At 39.6% G+C, this 22,260-nt stretch overlaps 1 protein-coding gene across 3 annotated transcripts in view; it reads right to left on the reverse strand.

Annotated features, from left to right (window-relative positions):
- Nucleotides 1-22,260, reverse strand: part of Dclk1 (doublecortin like kinase 1) — a 330,559-nt gene that overhangs the window by 23,728 nt on the left and 284,571 nt on the right. For all 3 annotated transcript variants that reach the window (XM_090342259.1, XM_090342260.1, XM_090342261.1), the window contains exons 12-15: nucleotides 18,608-18,741; nucleotides 16,180-16,257; nucleotides 15,685-15,781; nucleotides 11,054-11,134 (exon numbers count right to left, since the gene is read on the reverse strand). In XM_090342259.1, coding sequence (XP_090198385.1) covers nucleotides 11,054-11,134; nucleotides 15,685-15,781; nucleotides 16,180-16,257; nucleotides 18,608-18,741 — 390 coding nt within the window. The remainder of the gene's footprint in view (nucleotides 1-11,053; nucleotides 11,135-15,684; nucleotides 15,782-16,179; nucleotides 16,258-18,607; nucleotides 18,742-22,260) is intronic.

The following is a 22,260-nucleotide window of genomic DNA, read 5'->3' on the forward strand; positions in this document are numbered from 1 at the left end:
TTTGCTCTATAGCTATGCAACTGGCTATTTGAAAACCCCAGACAATTGTTTGAGCAGAAACTTCTTCCTCAAATTTTAAGTCCTCCTTGCTGCCTCCAAATTGTCTGTTATTGTGACATATTCCATGTTGCCCGTTGTTTTACTGGAGTTATCTGCTTGCTGCTGGAACCATCTATGCTTCAGGCTGGATAAATTGTTCACCTGTATTATATACTGTTGGAATAATGATGGCCGGGGCCTTAAATATATGTCTGTATATCACAGGGTAAAAGGACTCCAGGATGCTTGAGGGCAGAGACTGATTTTGTTCACTACGGAATCCCCCAGAATCCATAGCTCCTTCCCTAGGTGTTGGCATAGTGCCTTGCCACAGAATAGAGGCTTCATCAGTAACTGGAATGGAATAAGAGTTTGTTAAAACTAAAATCCTGGCAAGGCTTCCAATGTGATTCCTTGTTTTCTTTCCCTTTTTCCTCTCCATCATTTAGCATATAATTTCTTATTTCTATCCAGGAAAACAAACCTGTGGCTTTCCAAACATGATGTACTCCCTCTCTTTGCAAGAGCTGTCTCTCTGCAGGGGGAGGGGTGAGGGGGAGGGGGAGGGGGAGTTGCTCTTGCTTTGGATGTAGTAAACTTATTCAGTGAATGTTGACCATATGTCTGTAAGGGGCCAGTCATTACAGTGACAGGGTTGGGGCCCTTTGTCTGCCATGCCATTGTGATGTTTCAAACATTATTTATGGGCTATGTATGGCCTTTGGGCCAGATGGAAGTCCCTCAGGACTGCTAGGAGGCAGGGGAAACGTTGGCCCCATGTCTCCTTTGCCTTAAAGAATGATGTTTTCCAATGTGTTTCTGCAATTAAACATAAACTCTGTAAACCCTGGATGTTTTTCTTTCTTTTGTCTTCTTGGATCTGCTCTCTGTCTCTCTGTCTCTGTCTCTCTCTCTGTCTCTATGTCTTTCTCTTTCTCCGTCTCCGTCTCTGTCTCTGTTTCTGTCTCTCTCTCTCTCTCTCTCTCTCTCTCTCTCTCTCTCTCTCTCTCTCTCTCTCTCTCTCTCTCTCTTTCTCTCATGTGTGTGTGTGTGTGTGTGTGTGTGTGTGTGTTTCTCCTGGGCTTTGAACTCAGGGCCCGAGCATTATTCCTTAGGTTTTTTTGTTTTGTTTTTGCACAAGGTTAGCATTCTACCATGGACCCACAGCTCTACTTCCAGCTTTTTTTGGTAGTTAATTGGGGAGAAGATCTCACAAACTTTCCTTTTTGCTTGAACTGTGATCCTCAGATCTCAGCCTTCTGAGTAGCTAGAATTATAGGCATGGGCCATGGTTAACCTGTTCTCTATGGTTTCTGAGACAGGATCTTGTTGGGCAGGCCAAGCTGGTTTTGAAATCATGGTTCTTCTGCCTTCATCTTCTGGGTCATAGTATCGTACTCATGTCCTACTATACTGACATTGCTTTTTCTTTCTATTGATTTGCACTACTGGTATTTTTTTGGAATTAAATTATTATAGTCACTATCTCTACCTATCCATCGATCACTCTATTACCTATCATTCCATTCATTTGCCTATGTATATTTATCCATCTTCTCCATGTTCTATAATCATTTTTTCCCTTTTTTGGTGCCAGTCCTGGAGCTTAAACTCAGGGCTCAGATGCTGTCCCTGAACTTCTTTTTTGCTAAGGCTAGCATTCTACCCCTTGAGCCACAGCTCTACTTCTGGCTTTTTAAGTAGTTTAGTGAGGTTAGAGGCTCACAAATTTTCCTGCTGGAGCTGGCTTCCAACCATGATCTCATCTTCTGGAGTAGCTAGGATTGTAGATCTGAGCCACCTGTGCTGGGCTAACATTCTGTCATCTTTAACACAGCCAATCAGCTCAGTGATCCATACCCAGAGGTTATTCAATTTGTGACACTGTTGGAGTAATGGGTAGAAGAGGAAATCATTAACACCCATCTGAACACCAAATGGATAGAAGAAGATTTTCCCATAATACACAGTGCATTATAGGTTAAAGAAAGAGTCAGAAATGAAGAGAAGACCAACCAACTGAGGTTGGGATGATAAGGAGAGATATAGTGCCTACCATGTCCAGCTTCTGGCAGGTGTAGTAAGGTGTGGATCCAAGAAATGATGTGTGTCCACTGGAACCCTGCAGGCTATAGCTAAGAAAGACTATGAACACACCCTGTGACAGAATGACATCAGTCACCATAATGAGAGAATTGTCACTAGGCAGCTCAGCCTATCACTCAGCTGGGGACCACAGAGTGGAGAGCAGACATTTCCCCATGGGAACAATCAAAGTAGACTTCTTCAGTGATGTGGGATTCCGCCTGATCTTTAATGGTGGAGAGAAAGTGGTGTGTCCCATTGGAAAGCTACAAGGTCTGGCTGCCAAGAAATGAGTTCACCCGTTTATCTCCAGGGAAGAATTAATTTGTGTTGGGACAAGGACAGGAAAAATTAACTGTAAGGAATAACAAAAAGGTCCGGGGGATTAAATGCTAGTCTCAAATAGGGATCAAGCAATGTGTTCTAAGAAGGACTTCTGTCATTCACTTTCCCAGTATGTGCTCCCAGTATGTATATGGAAGAGGGAAGTTGGATGATAATCACAAAGAAAAAGGTTTGTATGCTCCCATACAAAAAAAAGTCAGGTGGGGGGTAGTACAAGATTGTAATCCCAGGATGAGGAGTGGAGGGTGGAGGATTGTGAGTTCAAGGCCAACCTGGGAAACTTAATAACATACCACCTCAAAAACACTAAAAGGAGCAGAGAAAGAGAGATGGAGGAGAAGGAGGGGAAGGAGGAAGAAAAGGAAAGAAAGAAGGAAAGAAGGAAAACTAAAAGCATTAGGGCCTTACAGAAAAGTTAGTAAAGTTAATAGAGTGGATTACTGGAGATAGGGTATACTGAAACAAATTATTTTGGTATATATAAAATGCCTTTTTTAAAAAAAAGTGGTGGATGAATTTGTAAGGAAATGGAAAGACTTAGAAAAAATCATATTAAGTGAAGTAAGCCAGACTCAAAGGAACACATGCTCAATGGTTTCCCTCATTTGTCATAGTCAGTAGAAACCTTGGGCTCTCCTAGCAGAGATTTACAATAGAACAAAATCTAGAGACATAAGGCCATATAGTATGATGCTAAATGAAAGGACCTCCAGGATATAGAAACAAAAGCCATATAATGAGTGATTGTTGCCCTTACTGTACTGTGTTATCTCTCATGTCTTTTGCTGTCCCTTGGTTATCTCATATTGTTACAGTATTTTACCTTGTTATCTGATATATTGTATATATGCTTATTTGGTTATTTGAAATTGGATAGGGAAGGGGGAAAAACAAGATGAGGGGCAGCAGTTGGGGGAGGGAAATGGGGACCAAGACATGAGAAAGGGTATCAATGTATGTGAAGTAATGCACCTTCTATCTGGTGAATATAATGTAACCCTTCTATTAACAACAATAAAAACATATGGAAAAAAGTGGTGGATGAAAATCAGGTCATTGCATTCACATCAAACGACCACCCTTGGGAATCTAAGTATTCTTTGAAAGAGTATCTAAGCATTTAACAAAGCCTAAAATGATGTTGGAAATCTGACAAATATGAGCATTCTGTCTTGAGTAGGCATAGTGGGGGTGTGTCTAAAGACCCAGCATTACGTATCTAACATCGCTTAAAGCCACCCCAGTTTGTATGGCTTTTTCTGTTATAAAACAGTGCAAATGCTATGAGGAAGCATGTGTAGGGAAGGTTTTTTTCTTTCTCTGACAAAAGAATCTTGGTGGTCTCAGGACAAGAAGCTAGTGGAAATGGGAAGGAGGAGCAAGATGAAACCGAAAGAATGTGTCCTAGGAAAGGGGCATGTCACTTCTTGCTCTGAGGTTGTGAAACAGGGACAGAATGGGCAAAACTCTTTGGAGGTATAGGAGGAGCTAGTTCGAAGAGAAGGGAGCCAGTGGCTCACACTTGTAATCCTAGCTACTTAAGAGGCTGAGAACTGAGGATAGCAGGGCCAAGTCAGGATGGGCAGGAAAGTCTATCAGACCCTTATCTCCAGTAACCACCAAAAGGCCAGAAGCCGGGTTGTGGCTCAAATGGTAGAGCACTAACCTTAAGTGAAAAAGCTAAGGGACAGCACCCAAGCCTCGCGTTTAGCCCCAATACTAGAATACACACACACACACACACACACACACACACACACAGAAAGTTTATCAAGATGTATGGTGTCCATAACTTGATATGTGGAATTGAAACCCCCTATGTACAACGACTTAAATAAAAAAATAAAAAAGAAAAGACAGGAAGAAAGGGTTATAAGCCAAGTGACCCAGGGCCAAGCATGTATACCTATAACCTTTTTCACCCCCTGACTAGCACCTATCACATGCATTATTAAGACATTTTGCAAATGAGTAAACTGGGACCCAGTTTGGTGAAATCATTTGCTCATGGTCTCATAATCACAAAGTGGTCCAGTCATGACTCAGTTGGTACTGAAACCACATCAGTTTACACCAGTGGAGGGCATTCCCAAGTGTGGTATCTGATCACAAAAGAGCTCCATAAATGTTAAGTAAAAAATACTCAATGAGCCTGGCACGGTGGCTCACACCTGTAATCCTAGCTACTCAGGAGGCTGAGAACTGAGGATCTTGGTTCAAAGCTAGCCTGGGCACTAAAGTCCAGGAGATTCTTATCTCCAATTAACCACTAGAAAAACCAGAAGTGGCACTGAGGTTCAAAGGGTAGGGCAGTAGCCTTGAGCTGAAGAGCTCAGGGCCAGCATCCAGACCCAAAATTCAAGTCCCACAACTGACAACAAAAAGTACTCAATGAATCATAATTCCATGATGAAAATGCCATTAATAGTAAGGAGACTTGAAATCATCTGGAGGAGAGGAGGGTGGGGAGGGAGGGAGGGAGGAAGGGAGGGAGGGAGGGAGGAGAGAGAGAGAGAGAGAGAGAGAGAGAGAGAGAGAGAGAGAGAGAGAGAGAGAGAGAGAGAGAGAGACTAAATACATCAAGGGAACATTCCTGTGGAATTCAAATAGAAAGTTTTGTGTCAAGGGATGGTTGGATATCCACTTATCTGAGAATTGCCAGTCTGACCTAATAGGGCAGAGTTTGCCAGGTCCTGTTTGCAACAACAGGATCTGAAAGGGTCTGACTGACCCTGGAAGGAAGAAACTTTCCCTTGACCAATCTCCTCAGCCTGTGCTTGGCACAACCTCTGTTGAACAGCCTGAGTGCTAATAAGGAGAAGATGGTTGGATTTCTATAGGAGCAGTGCCTGTTTGATTCTCTGAGGGAGACTCATCTCTTGCTGAATAATCCACCTCCTTCTCCCTCCTTCACAATGGCAGCTTTGCCAGACATTCAGCTTTCCCCAGCTCCTCCCCTCAGCAGGTTTGGCTCCCTGGCTCTTCACCATGGACTCCCTCACTACTTCCCAGCCCTGTCCTCATCCTAATCTCCTGTCAAGGCTCCTAGCAACTCTTTTTACATGCCGTGGCCTGGAGCTTCAGGCTTCCAGTTTTAAAGCCTCATGAAGGTTGAGCCTCCCTGAGGTTATTAGTTCACGCTGCAGCAGTAAAAGTAAGAAAACAACTCTCACAACTTGTCAGAGATGCTTTCAACTTTATAAGCCTTAAAATATTTCAAGGCTCTTTTTTGTTTTCCTTCTGCAATGAAATAAAGTGTCTCAGTTAAAGACGGTCTCTCTCTCTCTCTCTCTCTCTCTCTCTCTCTCTCTCTCTCTCTCTCTCTCTCTTTCTCTCTCTCTGTTAAACACACACACACACACACACACACACACACCCCATAGCAACCCCAAGTCTCCGTGTTTCTTGATAAATTTTGAAGGCTTTCAGTATAATTGGATTAAAACATAACAGGCTTTTAGGGAACAGATCTGTACCTGAGCCATACAGATTGATGGAAGGGATTTAGTTAACTTACTGTCTGTCTTGCATCAATGTAATAATACACAGGGCCATTAAAACATACAATTTTTTAATATGTACATCTTTATAGACATTTATTCAGAATAGATTATGTGCCAAAAATGTGCTATAAATTTTCTAAACCTGACAAAGCTGGCAGCATTTTACAAATATTTTACAGTTATTACCGTACATCCTGGTTCAAGGGAGTGGTTTCTGAAGTTTGACACAGGATGGTTGTGGTTTGAGGCTCATGGTTTTTTTATTTAAAAATTCCCATCCACCACTTGGCAAGAGCATTGCAGCCGACAAGAACGAAATGAGTTTGCAAAATGGAAAATGAACTCTTCCCAGCTGTCTGCAGGAGATCCAGCCTTGTTTCCCTCCATTCTCTAGGGGCTGTGGGGGCTGGGCTGGATGTGAGGTCACTCAGTACAGTGAACTTTCCCCTTTTTTTGGTGAGACCAGCTTAGGGGTTATACATCAGAAAATCCTCTCCCCTTATGGATTTTGGGTTTTGACTCATGGATCTGGTTTCCAGTCTACTCATTGCCAGATCTTATTATTAAAAATATCTGTAGATTTATGAGAAGCATGGCAGTCTTGACTAGTTTACTACCAGAATAGTCTGATTTACTTTAAAACAATTCCAAGTTCATTAGCGTATACTTCACCGGCAGTTCTGTTTCACGTCACAGTGTGCAGTCCTGGGTTCCTGGTAAGTGTCCCCAGCTGCACAATACCCCAAGAACTTTGACAGTCCCACACCCCACCCCACCCCCTAGCTCAGTCCTATGCATTCTTAGGTCTGCAACTCACACACAGTACTTAAGAGAGAATATGAAATGAAATAATTTGGAAAGGACAAGATTCTTCAAACAGAAGTGGAAATTCATGCCATCATCATTTGTAATTTATATATGTAGGTAAGTGGTTTCATATACTATCACGGTGTGGTTGGGGTTCACGCAACTTCTAACAAAGTCTGCCATACAATAAGATGGATGCATGTGTACTGGTTCAGGAACAAGGCTGATTGTGATTAGTTGCTTAAGTTCCTCTTTTCCCTCTTTTTTTTTGTTGTTGTCGTTCATTTTTCTTTGGGAATGTCTTGTCTTATGAATATGTTTTCAAACGTGTAGTTAGGTAGGATAAAGGATGTAAGACTAAAGATTGAAGCCAGAAAGTAGATAAGGACTAAAGTGAGTATGTAAGTAGACTTGCCCTTTTATATTTTTATTTTATTTTATGTTTTTGGGTGCCAGTATTGTGACTTCAACTTGGGATTTATGGTGTTGCTTAGCGTTCTCTTCTTTTCTTTTTTCTTCTGAAGGCTGACTCCACTATTTGAGCCATACCTCCACTACCAGATTTTTATTGGTAAATTGGAGTGTCTCAGGTTTGTTTGCCTCGGTTAGCTTTGAACTCTAATCCTCAGATCTCAGCTTCCTGAGTAGCTAGGATTGTAGATAATGAGCCCTTCAGCATGCTGCTACACTTGATTTAAACCAATTCACTATGACAAAGTTTCTCTAGCTTACTCTCACTGAAAGACTTTAAAAAGTCTTGATGACAACACACCAGAACTGACCAATTACGTCAGAAACTAGGGGGATAAAATCCCAGCGCCATTCCTTCCTTACTACTCCACTGAGCTTTCTGTCTATGTTCCTCATCTTTAAATTCAGGAAAATGAGGTAAAGCATAGATTTTGCATTAACATGATCACATGCACTGAAGTGATTCAATATGTCCATTCCAAAAAATGTATATAAAGCAATATATCCAATAATAATATGATAGTGATGGTAATTTTATTTCTAATAAGAAATTTAGATTTGGGAATGCCTGTTGTTTGTGAACATTTCATCAAACTACATCGTCTATCATCAAGGAAGCTTCATTTAGGGAAAAGTAATTTATCTCTTATCTCAAATCCTGCTAGATTAAGATATATGATTGCTTGTTTTAGTTTTACAGTATATGTGCCTAAATCCTACGGTTCTCTATTAAATGGATAATAAGATGAAGAAAATTGTCTAAGATAAGTCCTGTAGGTATTTTACAGCTATATTAAAGAAAGTAACAGATTCTGATGATGTTACTGCCATATAAAGCAGGATAGTGTCTTTAGAGTGAGGAGTTTTCTCCTTAAATCATATGTCATATGCCAATAACACTCGCAATTTACATTTCATGAACAAGTGTCAGTGGATGATAGGGTAAATTTCTTGCTCAGACTCAAATGCAGCATATATTTACTAAGTACTTTTGAGGTGCTAGAGCTTAAGATAGTCCTTGGGCCCTATTTAGGCATATGATCCTCTCTCTTTCCTCATAATCACTGCCAAAGTCAGTCTCCTTTACATGAATGGAGAGTGAAATGACTTGCTCAAGGTCATGCAGGGGTGAGGGTAGGCTGGACCCGCTCTATTCCTGCCCCATGCACTTGGCTTCATTTTAATGATGTCTTTGGCTCATCTGCCTCATTGAGATCATCCAATGAGCTATCCATTGCTTATGACCCTTCTAGGCCAAGGATACTGAAGAGCAGGGTGATATTTTTACCTACAGTATATTTAAAATAAATGAGAGCTCAGAGGAAGGCTCCTAAAGTAAGGTTAAGGCAAGTAGCGTTCGCAGACCCTGTTTTTCCATTCTATTGCCCTTCTACTCTGTTTTCTGTTTCATAAGAGGCTGCCTTTTCACTTCCAAGTCTGCCAGGTGGAAAGGTCATCTTAGAAGCAATGGAGAAAATTAGCACTAATGAGAACACAGGAAGCAATGGCTTCCCACTTCCTTAGAGTTCACATAATTATTGTTTTCTTTTCTTCCCCTTAGGGAATGTCCTTTTCTGGTGATCAGATGTAATTTGATTCCCAAATGCAAAATGTCTTAGAAAGTGGATATCCTTTTAAATCTTGAAATTTATTTACATTGATGGCTAATTCTTTCGTATGCTGCACTCAGAGAGCTTAACAAATACTAAATGCTGGCAGTGAAAGCCCACCATTTTAAATGCATTATTTTGAGACAAAGAGAATTAGCTGGCTATAACAGAAATACTTTCAAGCTGAAGTAATCACTTACTACATTAAATTACAAGAAAGTTTTGTTAAGCCTCAGATAAACAGATGCTATGTGGACTTTCCCCTATGTGGAATCTAGATCTAAAGACAATGACAGGAAGTAAAAGGGAGACTCTGAGGGAGGGGAGTTAGTGGAAGGAGGGAAGACAAAAATGAAGGGAAGAGGGAATGTGACTAATGTATATTGTATGTATATATATATGTAGGTATAAAAGGATAATAATAAAATTCATTAAAATTTTTTTAAATTTCTTTTTTTTCATTAAAATTTTTTTGCAAGAAAACCAAAAGTAGGTACAAGAGTACAAGGTACAAGGAGAGGGATAAGGAAGAGTAAGAAAGATAAGAAACCCGGGACACTATTTTCCTGCACATATAATTCTAGATACTCAAGAAGCTGAGATCTTAGGATCATGAATTGAAGCCAGATGGAGCAGAAAAGTCTGTGAGAAATTAATCTCCTGTTAGTAAGCAAAAAGCTTGAAGTGGAGGTATGGCTTAAGTGGTATAGCACCTGCCTTGAGAAAAAAAAAAGGCTATGTGATTGTTGTTCTTAATGTACTATGTTACTTCTCTTTTGTTGCCCTTTGATCAATCTCACATACTTACAGTATCTGATTTTGTTACCTGGTATGTTGTTACCTGGTATGTACATTTTTTTGTTTATTTGAAATAAGAAAGGGAAGAAGGGAAAACAAGATGATTGGGAGGGGATGGGGAGAGGGAAATGAGGACAAAAACATGAGAGGGGTGTCAATGTGTGAGAAGTGATATACCTTCTGTCTGGTGAATGTAACTATAACCCCTCTCTATAAACTACAATAAAAAAGAATGTGAGGCCATGAGTTCAAGCCCCAATACTAGCACAAAAAAGAAAAAAGAACGGATAAATAAGAAAAGTGGTGAACAGGACAAAATGATATTAAATGTATGTATAGGTAAATGACAATATGAGACTATTCACTTTATACAATTACTATACACTAATACAATTTTTAAAGGAAGGCATGGATGTGCTAAGATGCTCCTCCTCCTAGACCTCAGGTAAAATGGGGGCTGGGTAGTTCATGGCCAGGGTTAGTCACTTGAAGACTCAGCAACCTTTGCATTTGCCTCGGGATACTTTACCAAAGTTATCCTTCTCTGTAAAATGATAACAAGGCTCAAGTGGTAGAAAAAAGCAAAGAGCCATCACCCAAGTCCTTAGTTCAAACCCTAGTATCAGTACAGCACACACACACACACACACACACACACACACACACACACACACACACACACTCAATGACTCTGTTCTGGAGAATTCTTTCATTGCCAGAGAAATATCATTAGACCCTTGAAGGGTGGCCACAATGGAAGCTTAGAATCATACAGCCTAAAGATTGCCGTATGAGAACTTGCATTTAAGGAGACCTTCAGGGGCTTGGTTAGCACATTTTAAGTGCTGTCTGAACTGGAGTGCTCCAGTGGCCATATAGAAATCTTTGGCTGAAATGACATAAAAGCAAGACAGACTCAGACAATGTACTCTGTCTTACTGATAATTCTTCAGCTCTAATTGGATCCAGGGAAAGCAGGTTGAAAGGTGGGAGGAAAAGGAGCATAGACATCTCCCAGTTGGAAGGCAGGTCCACTGAAACCAGATGCTCTCTCTGAACAAGCACTGGGTCTTATCACTAACCCAACACATTCAACAGATATGATAAAGCCCAACCACAGCACTTTATAAAGCAGCTGGTAGGCCTGACCGTAGTGGATCACGTTTGTAATCTTAGCTACTCAGGAGGCTAAGACCTGAGAACCATGGTTCCAAGTCCACTTGGGGCAGGAACGTCCGTGAGACTCTTACTAAGGGTACAATGCCCTGGGTTCAAGCCTGTGTATGGGCACACATTCACACAAAGGAGGTGGTATCATTAGGCAATTGGAAAGCAAGTTTTGACTCCTTTCAGGGATCCGTAGAGGGAGAGGGAGTAAGCTACTTGGCTACTTACATTAACCCATGGGTGCTCAAGGACTTGCACTGCTGAAAATCGCTGATCCACGTTGACCAACAGCATCATGGTGATGAGCTCCTGCGAAGGGAACATGAAATTCTGTTGATTCTACCTTGAAGAGGAAAAGCGAGTGTTCACCAATACAGGCCTTCTCGCCTTCTCGTTTACATTGGGAACGCATTTGGACAAGCTCTGCTCTTAACTGTGTCAACTCCACCTACCTGTGAGTACTTGACATGATCAGATTAAACTGGACTCTAAACATTCACACAGTGAAACCAAAGGAGAATATTCTTAGGAGAGGATCACGAGGGCTCAATTACCTATGTGCACATGATCAGATAAAACGATGCGTATGGAAATGAGCTCCAAGAGTTGGAAACAAGAGGTATTTTATTTTACTTTTTAAGGTTCTTTTCTTTCTTTCTCTCTCTCTCTCTTCCTTCCTTCCTTCCTTTCTTTCTTCCTTCCTTTCTTTCTTTCTTTCTTTCTTTCTTTCTTTCTTTCTTTCTTTCTTTCTTTCTTTCTTTTTGTTTTCCCCTTGTTGTTACTGTTTTTGATTTCTGTACTTTTTTGTCTTGGATGTATATTTTATCTGATTTGTGGAGGGGAAGAGGAAGCTTAGAAATGGTGGGGAAAAATTTGAACTAATTCAGCATTGATGTGCACTAGAAATGATCTTCACAACTTGGGGAGAGAGGAGAGAGAAAAAATTGGGAGAAAATTAAGGATGAGGTGACACTGTTAAAAAAGAAATGTACTCAACATATAACTTACGTAACTGTAATCCCTCTGTATATCACCTTTACTATATATACATATATATATATATATATATATATTTCATGGAGGGTCATGGAGCTTGAATTCTGGGACTGGGAGCTGTCCCTGAGCTCTTCAACTCAAGGCTACAGCCCTACCCCATGGTCTGGGCACTGACCTTGAGCTCTTCAGGTCAAGACTACCACGCTATCCTAGAGCCCATTTTCAATTTTCCAGTGATTAATTGGAGATAAGAGCCTCAGGACTTTGTAGTGCCCAGGTTGGTTTGGAACTATGATCCTCAGATCTCAGCCTCCTGAGAAGCTAGGATTACAGGCGTGAGTCACAGCACTGTGGCTACAATATTTTTTTAAGTTGAAGGAAAAGTGAGCTATTGTGATTATAAATGTAGAGCTAGTAGTTGATAGAAAATAAAATTAGTATTCAAATATGTTTAATAAAATATGTAATGAAGAAAAAATCCTACATGTTAAAGAATTTATTTTTGACCAGTGCAATTCAGAGCCTGATTTCTTAATTAATTTTATAGAAGTTGCATAGCAAAAATACTTTAAAATTTTTACCTTGGCAGATGACAAGAACAATAGATTTATTTTCTTCCAATTTCTGGACAACATATTCAGGTTTGAAAGGAAGAAATAAAGAAGGACAGAAGTGCTACTACCTAGGCAGTATAACAAGAGCTTCCTAGAGTGTGTTGGTGTTTGAACACAAGGTTTCACAAATGCACATAGGCTATCACCGAACTATAGCAGAGGACCATGAAAACGCTCGTTAGTAGCCAAACAAGTTCAAGGAAACATGTTTAACTTGATTCAAAACTTTCCAGACAGTTGGTAGAAAGGAAACAGAACTATGAGGAAGCAAAGAATTTGAAGGTGTTTGGAATGAAGGACATTTCCTCCAAGCGAGCTGAGCTCATTGTGAGCTTACTGCATCTGCCCACCTTGGATGAGAAGTTCTCAAGAAACAAAACGGTTCCATACACAACACCTAGTTCTCGATGTCCCAAGGCTTCAAAATCATGAGGGATAGGCATGAGCCACTGTCCGCTGATGAAAAGTCTACCTCAGCTTTCTTCAGTCCCTTTTAACTTGGACCAGGACTTCTTAAAGCAATGACTATGAATGACGTGTTTTTTTCCAGGTTCTTTGGGGATTCAGGAGACAGCAATGACTTCGAGCTCTCAGATTATAGAGTGGTTAAGCGCTGAGCAATTTATTGAAGAGACTGATGATAGGTGAGCGTGCCTCACCCAACCTTTCAAACACATCATCTCAGCTCTCCTTAGACCTTTCCTATGAAACATGTCAGTTCTCTATGTTTTCCTGAGTCCAGAGAGGGATTTGTAGGAAGCTGAGGAAATGAAACTTCTCTCTATTATGTACCATTTTCTATAGGCAAAGTCATCAAGTCATATTTAATATAATATATTTAGGATAACAGTCTCATATTTAGGACAATGGAATTCCTACAAATTGAATTACCAAAAGATGATTATTTTCTAATATCAAAATTTCCAAAAATGTAAGTCAGTACTAAGAAAATGATACAAGCCAAGTGTCCCTTACTCAAAATCTTTAGGGGCAAAACTGGTTCGGATTATTTTTTGGGATATTGAAATATTTACATATATATCACCAAATATCTTGAGGTGACTTTACATTTTACATACACCTTATGCACATAGACTAAAGATAATTTCACACACAATTTGTAGCATGTCACTATGTTTTGGCTAGTATTCAATACACCATGTCAGTTGTGCAATATTCCAGTTGTGACATCATGTTGGCACTCAGAAAGTTTCAGATTTTACAGTATTTTCAATTTTCAGATTAAGGACTTAGTTAAAAGATTTTACTGGGCTGGGAGTTTGTCCTAGTGGTTGAGTGGTTGCCTAGCATGCACAGAGACCCAGGTTCGATTCCTCAGTACCATATACATAGAAAAGCCAGAAGTGTTGCTGTGGCTCAAGTGGTAGAGCACTAGCCTTGAGGAAAGCCCAAGGACAGTGCTCAGGCCCTGAGTTCAGTTCCCAGAACTGGCAAAAAAGAGAAAGATTTTACTTTTGTTTCCCAATATTGATCATTTTAGTGTAAACTTTTAAATAGATTTTTATGTTGACCTACTATATTTTAAAAATATATTAAAATGAACATAAAAGTCACTCCTTTATTCATTTCAAAGTGTATATTCAGTGATATTCAGTATATTCACATTGTCACACAAACATCCCCACCATACGTCCTTCTCAGAAGTTGATCGTTTAGTTTAGTGGCACTGAAATTCATTCATCCTATTCCTTTCTATCTGTAACTCTATTTATCCTTCAAGGTTAAATATAAATTATGGCTTCCCCTTAGAGCTTTTTACAATTTGATCATTTCAGACTATGTTGAGGTTGAGTTTTCTTTACTTTGCTTACTTGCGTGTTTCACTTATTCATCTATTACTTATTTACTGAGTGCATATCTGTCACTAATTATGAACCAGTCTTGATGTAGACACTGAAAACATAGCAATAAATGTAATACATAAAAATCCTTGTTTTCACAGAATTCACAGTATGGAAGAGAAAGTTTGGAGGAACTATATACCTAGGACCTAACCTCTTAGTTATGTATATCTATTTACTTCTATAGATAAATACCTATAGATAGGTAGTTATATGGTATTTCAATTGGACACAGCAAAGCAGATAAGGAGGGTGAAATAAGTTAGACATGGTTTTTCGAGCTGCAGCTGGAAACAAGGTAAAATGGGTAGTGTGGGCAAGTGCTGTGTGATGGCTTGAGACTGTCATCCTGGCTAGAAAGGTGGCTGAGATTGGGAGAGTCGAGGTTTTCAACTAATCACAATGGAAAAGTCCATGTGACCCATGAGGCTCCATTTCAACCAAAGAAGCAGGGCATGGTAGTATACACCTGCCATCTAACTACAGCAGGAAGTTAAAATAGTAGAATCTTGGTACAGGTGTATATCCTGAGAGGAAGCAAGATGTATCTCAAAGAATTAAAAAATTAAAAAGAAAAAAAAAACAGTGCAGAACCAGGCACTGGTGGCTCACACCTGTAATCAACAAGCTGAGATCTGAGGATCATAGTTTAAAAACAGTCCAGGAGACTCTCATCTCCAATAAACTACCACAAAAAAGTCGAAAGTGCAGCTCTGGATTAAGTGACAGAGTGCTAGCCTTGAGTAAAAGACTCTCAGAAACAGTGCAAGCCTCTGAGTTCAAGCCCTAGCACTGATACAAAAGTATAGAACTGGACTGGATATATGGCTCAAAGGTAGAACACCTTCCAGAAAAAGAAGAAAACTTTAATTCAAACCTTAGAACTACACACACACATACGAGAAGGAAGGGAGGGAAGAAGGGAGGGAGGGAGGAAAAGAGAGATAGAGAGAGACAGAGAGAGATAGAGACAGAGAGAGACACAGAGAGAGAGACAGAGAGACAGATAGAGAGAAAGAGAGAGACAGAGACAGAGAGACAGATGAGAGACAGAGAGAACAAGCACAAGTAATGAAGAAGGAAGGAAGGAGAGAGGAAAGGAAAGAAAGCAAAAGAAAGAGAGGCCTGCAAGAGACAAAGCATATGTCATGAAGAAATCTGAGCTAGGTTTAAATCTGGCAAGGGTGGAGCACATATGCGGCTACTCGAGGTGGAAGCACTCCATCACTTATTGTATGACTTGCTGGAATAGCTCAATGCCTGTCAAATCTTGTAAATAAATCAAAATGGCCACTGATGATATCATTAGTCTCTGCACATAGTGATAGCAAATCAACAATTCTATTAAGACATCCAGGCTACCGGGAGGAAGATACTGGAAACTTACCTTTGCAGAATCAGAAACATTGTCCCAGTATGGAGAAGGAAAGTCCACTTGCCCCATCAAGATCTGATCAAACAGCACCTCCTGGTCATCACCACTTCTATGTAGATGAATGGCAAGAAGAGAACAGCACTGGAATATCGGCTCAAATATCAGCTCAAGGCTGGAGCCTTTCTCTTTTGTCATAAGTGTGCAAAACATGTTCGTTTTTTAAAGCTTTTGAAAAGCACTAACTTTTCAACTATTTAAAAGCTATTGAAAAGTGCAACTGCTTCTCTGTAAGTAAAGAAATAATTAATTTTTCAACCAAAGGAGGAGGAGTTATGGAGGGCATACGAATTAGCCTACACAACATGGAAAGAAAGAAGAGGCATTGCAAGGGATGTTTTCCTTATGTTCTCTTTCGGTCACCAGCTCTTTTGTGTGAGAAAGGCCAGTGGATATTCTGAGACTAGAGAAATTCTGTATTGGTGCTGAATAAAAGATTGCCATCCATACCCACGAAATGGAGGGAAGCCACACAACAGGATGTAAGTGATGACACCAGCTGCCCAGATGTCCACCTTTAGTCCATATCTGGAAAAATGAGTGACATTAGAATTTGCAAGTTCAGCCAGAGTAATTTGTAGGGCATGCTAAACTAGCTGACTCTCCTACAGCAAACAAAACATAAAACCATGCAACCAACAAACCAACCGAATAAACAATATCAAAAAACCCATAATAACTAACAACACAAAACTAAAAAAAAGCCCACCATTGAAACAGAGTACAAAGTAATAATAAAATAACATTTAAAAGACTATCTAAAGCACCTAAACAAAAACCAAAGTGTGTTGAAGTGTTTTGAGATTCCTCAACGAGGGTCCAATTTTTAAAAACATTGCCCTTGTTTATGCTGCATGTGCTAGTCCTCTAGAAATATGTTTGTTAGACTGACACAACTTGATGTGAAGAACTCTTGTCATGGCTTGTTTTCCAGGGGAAAAAGTACTATTTAGAGAAATAAAAATAAACTTCCTTAGGTGTTATTTGTCTTAGTAAAGCCATCAGCAGCAAGGCTTCAATGTGGAGATGTAGTGTGATCACAGTGTAGCAAATACAGATGTGTTAAGAGGAAAAAGACCAAAAGCTTGGCTTATAGCTTAATAGCACTTAGAGAGTGGTTTTCTTTAAAAGCCTCTTTGGTAGCATTCTGGCGCCTCACGACTGTAATCTGAGTTAGGTTTCAGGAGGCTGAGCCATGAAGGATATGGTCTGAAGCCGGCCTAGGCAGAAAAGTCCAAGAGACTCCATCTCCAATTAATCAGCAAAAATGTCAGAATTGAGACATGGCTCAACTGGTAGAGTGACAGCCATGAGCAAGCAAGCAGAAGGAGAATATGAAATTCTGAGTTCCCTGACTTCAAGCCATGGCATTGGCACAATAAAACAAAACCAAAAAACAAGAAAAAAGATTTATTATGATCACAGTAACTATGAGATAACAATCTTCAAAACCATCTGCTTAGTTTCAGAAATAATGTTTCAAAATCCTTTTCTAGTTTATAAAGCTTTCACATGCATTATCTTAGTTTGGGGCAGGACAAACATCATTTATTTTATGTTTATTTTGTTCAAGTTTGCATAATTGGTCAGCGCCAGAACTAGACCCCATCCAAGGTCTTCAAGTATCCATGAGGAAATTACATTATTGTACTCGTGAACTGACATGTTCAACAGAAATCCCTTTGTCTAACAACTTAAAGATGCTGTGGATGCTGCTGTTGCTGATAATAGTCAATACTAAAATTAAAAATTTAAAAAAAACAAGAGTCTAGCCAAATCCTCTTTTCTCCCCCAGTATACTCTTCCCAGCAGGCTATCAGGGCATGACCTGGAAGCAAATGCAGATATGCAAAGCAGTGAATTTAAGAGAAGTCAGGCAAGGTACTATGTTGGCTTTCGAACCAAATCCCCATGACCTCATATTTCACCCCAAGGATTTCCCGGTTAGGGTTCCCTTCTCGCGCATTCTATCTTTCTATTTTTTGGGTATATGGTCCCATGAGAAAAACCAATCTCCAATTGGTTATAATGAAGACTGCCATTTGGGTCCAGATATAGGTTAGAATTGCTAATGGAAAGATAATGGCTCTCTTTCTGTCATATCATTCTCATTTCTTCTGTTGATGAAGAGCATTTCAGAATGTTGACTATGGCTCTAAAAAAGGAATAGCTCTTCGTGGAAAAAAAAAAAAAGATTGTTTCAGGCTAACCTAAGTACAAATACTAGCTCAGCCTCTAAGTCATGAGCTTATAGGTGACTTGGCCCATCTACTGGAGGGCGCCAGTGCATCCATGTGCAGAGTGGAAATAGGATCATTTATAGGAAAAGATTTAAGGAAATGAATTTAAGACTTGGCAGATGGTAGCTCCTTAGTAAGTAGCAAGTTATCCAAGTCTCCCCTGCCCTCCCTCCACATTCTAGGGTAGAAAATTTCATTTTATTGATTCTATACAGAGAAATCAGTATATGGCTAACAACTTTCTTATGCCTGAGGGTGTTTATACTCCAGAGGAAATTGATGGATCACCCAGGGGACCGAAATGGGACCAAGACAGGAGAAGGGAGGCTGAGGAAATTACCAAAGGAGACCACAATCACTGCATACAGCAGTATCTGCTTCCTTTATCTCCAAAAGGAAGTTAATTACCATCCATATATGTTTTCTCAGCTAATCTCAACATAGTGAACTCTATTTAACATCATTTTTTTGCCTTTTACTTTTAACAAAAGGCCAAAGAGAAACCTTAAGCGAGAAAGAAGGAAAGAAATAAATGATGAAAACCCATGAAATATAATTCTGAATAGGCACAAGAACACATTACTACATTTCTTGTTCTGTTGCTGCACAGTTTTTTGAAATAGAGGTGAAGCACGTACCCAGTTTCAGCAATGATTTCTGGAGCCACATATGTTGGGGTGCCGCATACTGTATACAGGGGGCCGTCGACAATGGTGGCCAGCCCAAAGTCGCCCAGCTTCAGCGATTTACTGCCATCCTGGTGTTCATAAACCTAAAGTCAAAGAAAAAAAAAACACAAAACAACCCAAATTGCATTCAAACCAATAGTTCAGAGCTTTTCCCTGCAGAAATAGGGAATACTGTGTTATAAACTTAATATCAACAGAGTTGAAAGCATTCTGCAATAAAGCAAGGCTACAAACACAAGAACATTATTCTTTACATTACTTTAAAACATAGGAAAAAGCTGGGTACTGGTGGTTCATGCCTATAATCCAAGCTACTCAGAAGGTTGCAACGTGGAGATCTAGGTTAGAAGCCAGCCTGGGAAAAAATTCTGCAAGATTCCTATCTCCAGTTAGTTCCCCCACACACATGCACACGCACGCATGCACGCATGCATGCACGCACACACACAAAAAACCCAAAACCCTAGAAGTGAAGCTGTGACTCAAGTGGTTGAATGCCAGCTTTGAGCAAAAGTTGAGAGAGTGCCTGGGGCCTGATTTCAAGCTTCATATGGACACACACACACACACACACACACAAACATATACACACACACAGCAAGAAAGCAAACAAAAACACCAAATAAAATAAAATAGTCAAGTAAATGAACCATTATTCATATAATAATGATGCATATGATAATTAAAATGGTAATGTGGAATTATGACTGAAATGAATTAAATTTGGAATTTGAGGAGAGCATGTTTCAGATTGGTTTGTAGAAACTGTCCATTAAAAAATGTAAGAACAAGTATTTGAAATGATATACCCCTGGTATATCTGCCTCTGAGTGGTAGGTTTGTGAATATTATTTCCTCTATCCTTATCTCCATTTGATTTTCCCCCTTCAAATAAAACTGATTTGTTCAATAACATGGAACTTAGAAATACCTAGTGCCATCTCTATAATTTATGAAAATAATTATTTCTTTATTCCAATATCAAGGTTTCAAACATGCAGTTCTTTAGAAAATGAACAAAAACACCCACACACATATTAAACTACTTTATGTTCAGTGCTCTGTGTTTCCGACAAGATCTATTTACAATTTTTTATTAATAATTGAAAGGTTATTAACGTTTCATTTCACCTGTGGCAATTCGAAAAGATTTATCAAGTGCTGAGTCAGCATGTAGTCCAGATTTCCTTATTAAGGAAAAAGTTTCCAGTCTCTCACCCAACAAATCAAAACAAGAACACTGGAGGGGACTCAGACAAGTATTTATACTCCTTTAATTCTAACTCATGATCAAATTAAAAGGAGATGTTTTTAAGAAAAAGTATCCCAAACAACTTCATCGATTTCAAAGAAAGGCTCAAAGGGCATTTAGTGGCCAGGAGTGTGGCCTAGTAACAGAGCACTCACCTAGCATGCATGAAGCCCTGAGTTTGATTCCTCAGTACCATATACACAAAAAGAGCTGGAAGTGGAGCTGCAGCTCAAGTGGCAGAGTGCTAGCCTTGAGAAAAAAAAAAAGAAAAACAAGTTTCCAAGGACAGTGCCCAGGCTCTGAGTTCAAACCCAAGGACTGGAGGGAAAAAAAGAAAAAAAAAACCAAAAAACAGAAAACAAGGGCTGGGAGCTTGGCCTAGTGGCAGAGTGCTTGCCTAGCATGCACAAAGACCCAGGTTCAATTCCTTGGTACTACATACATAGAAAAAAACTGGAAGTGGTGCTGAGGCTCAAGTGGTAGAGCTCTAGTCTTGAGATAGTGCTCAGGCCCTGAGCTCAAGCCCAGGAGTGGCTAAAACAAAAACAAAGACCAAAAAAAAAACCAAACCACCAAGCATTTAGTATCCTGTCAGGGCCTTTGTCCTAGAATGAATAAGATAAAGAAAAGTAAATTGCAATAATTTATAATTCCAGTGTTTCCAGCAAAGGCAGTCTTTAGGAGATGCCTTAAGGAAATGCCCAAGTTTTCTACATTCACCAAAAAAATTCATCCAGCAAGTCAAGGCTGGCATGTTCTGTTATCACTTGATGATAATCTGTTCTTGCAGTCTGAATTCTTAGCACAGCAAGACACATCTCTGCACGTCAGGAGCACAACTACAGTCCACGTGCTATGTCCATCTGCCTTTGGATAAAGCACATTAACAGCAAAGTGCAGATGTCTGGCCAGCTAAGCTACAGTCATCAGCAATGGCCATTTGAATCCAACTGTTTTGGCAAAGGAAGGCAGTCTGATTCTCCTTGTCAGCAGGACTGTGACTTTTCCTAGTAGAAATGATTGTTTTACATCTTGTCTGCACTCAGAAAGTGGAGTCTTCTTCCCCAGGGTTCTGGATCATGGTCAAATTTGGACTGTCCTAGAGCAAGCATGCAGAGACTTGTGTGGATACCTATACCTGGGTTGGTAGGTCAATGGGTTGTTCTCTGGGTTAGAGACTGTCCTTTTTACTTAATGAAGATGCTGTGTAGCCCTGGCTATGACAAACAGCTTTGAATCAAGACTGTGGGACATCAGAGTTGCAAAACACAATACTATTCCTGGTCTACATGCTCTCAAGCAAAAACAGTCACTAAATGGAAGTTCTCTCATGCCAGCTACTCTGGTCACCTAAATAATAAGCAAATGTTTTTCATGAACAGAAATGTGAGCTGGAAACATGTAGTAAATCGTCTGTCTAGTTCATTTCCCAGATAGAGGAGAATTGTTTATTTCCTTCATTTCATTTTCTTACTAATAACCTCTTGCTTTGATGTTTTTCTAAGGGCTAAACATTCACGATGTGTGCTTTGTGAGGTTATCCAGATTTTGATCTATTCAGCCTCATTTATACAAGAACTCTGTTGCTTTTTATCTAACCATAATGCCTATATCACCTAACTTCACTCAAGAGTTGGACAAAACCAGATGTTGGAGGATCCAGTCATTAAGTTCCATTACGTTCTGAATATGACCATATAATTCTCTTACATGTAGAAAGGATTTTGTTTATGAGCATCTGGGTTTTACTAGGTATCCATCTAACTATAGCCATGTACTAATCACATTTAATATGAAGGAGCAACAGAGTTGAAAGTTTAAATAATTAAGAATAAACATGAGGTCCTGGATTCAATCCCTAGCATCACAAAACAAACAAATCAAGAGCCAAAAATGTCACTACAGTGTTACTTAAAGTGAAAAAAAATCAGAAGAAATAAAATAATTATACTTTAAAAAAGCTCAAAACATTTAAGATGTTGAATATATACATACATACAGACATATATTTGTGCTTGCTAGACAAATGCTTGACCATCGAGCCATGCATTTTTTCTCTGGTATTTTTGAGATAAGATCTCATTTTTTTTGCTTAGGCTTACCTAGACTGTAATTCTCCCTTCTGTCTAAAGCTGGGATGACAGGTATATACTACTATACCTAGATTTTTCTGTGGAGGTTGGATCTTGAGACTTTTTTTGGACCAGGCTGGAACTGCAATCTCTTCTGATCTCAGCCTCCTAATATAAGGCCTATGTCACCATACCTAGCTATTGGTTGTTCTCAAAAATACAAAAGTTAGTGAGAATAAACTTTTTGTCTGAGTAATCCTCTTAATTTCTGCCTCTTA

Source organism: Megascapheus bottae, chromosome 11, assembly GCF_031878675.1.
Source record: "Megascapheus bottae isolate mThoBot1 chromosome 11, mThoBot2.hap1, whole genome shotgun sequence".
NCBI classification, from domain to species: Eukaryota; Metazoa; Chordata; class Mammalia; order Rodentia; family Geomyidae; genus Megascapheus; species Megascapheus bottae.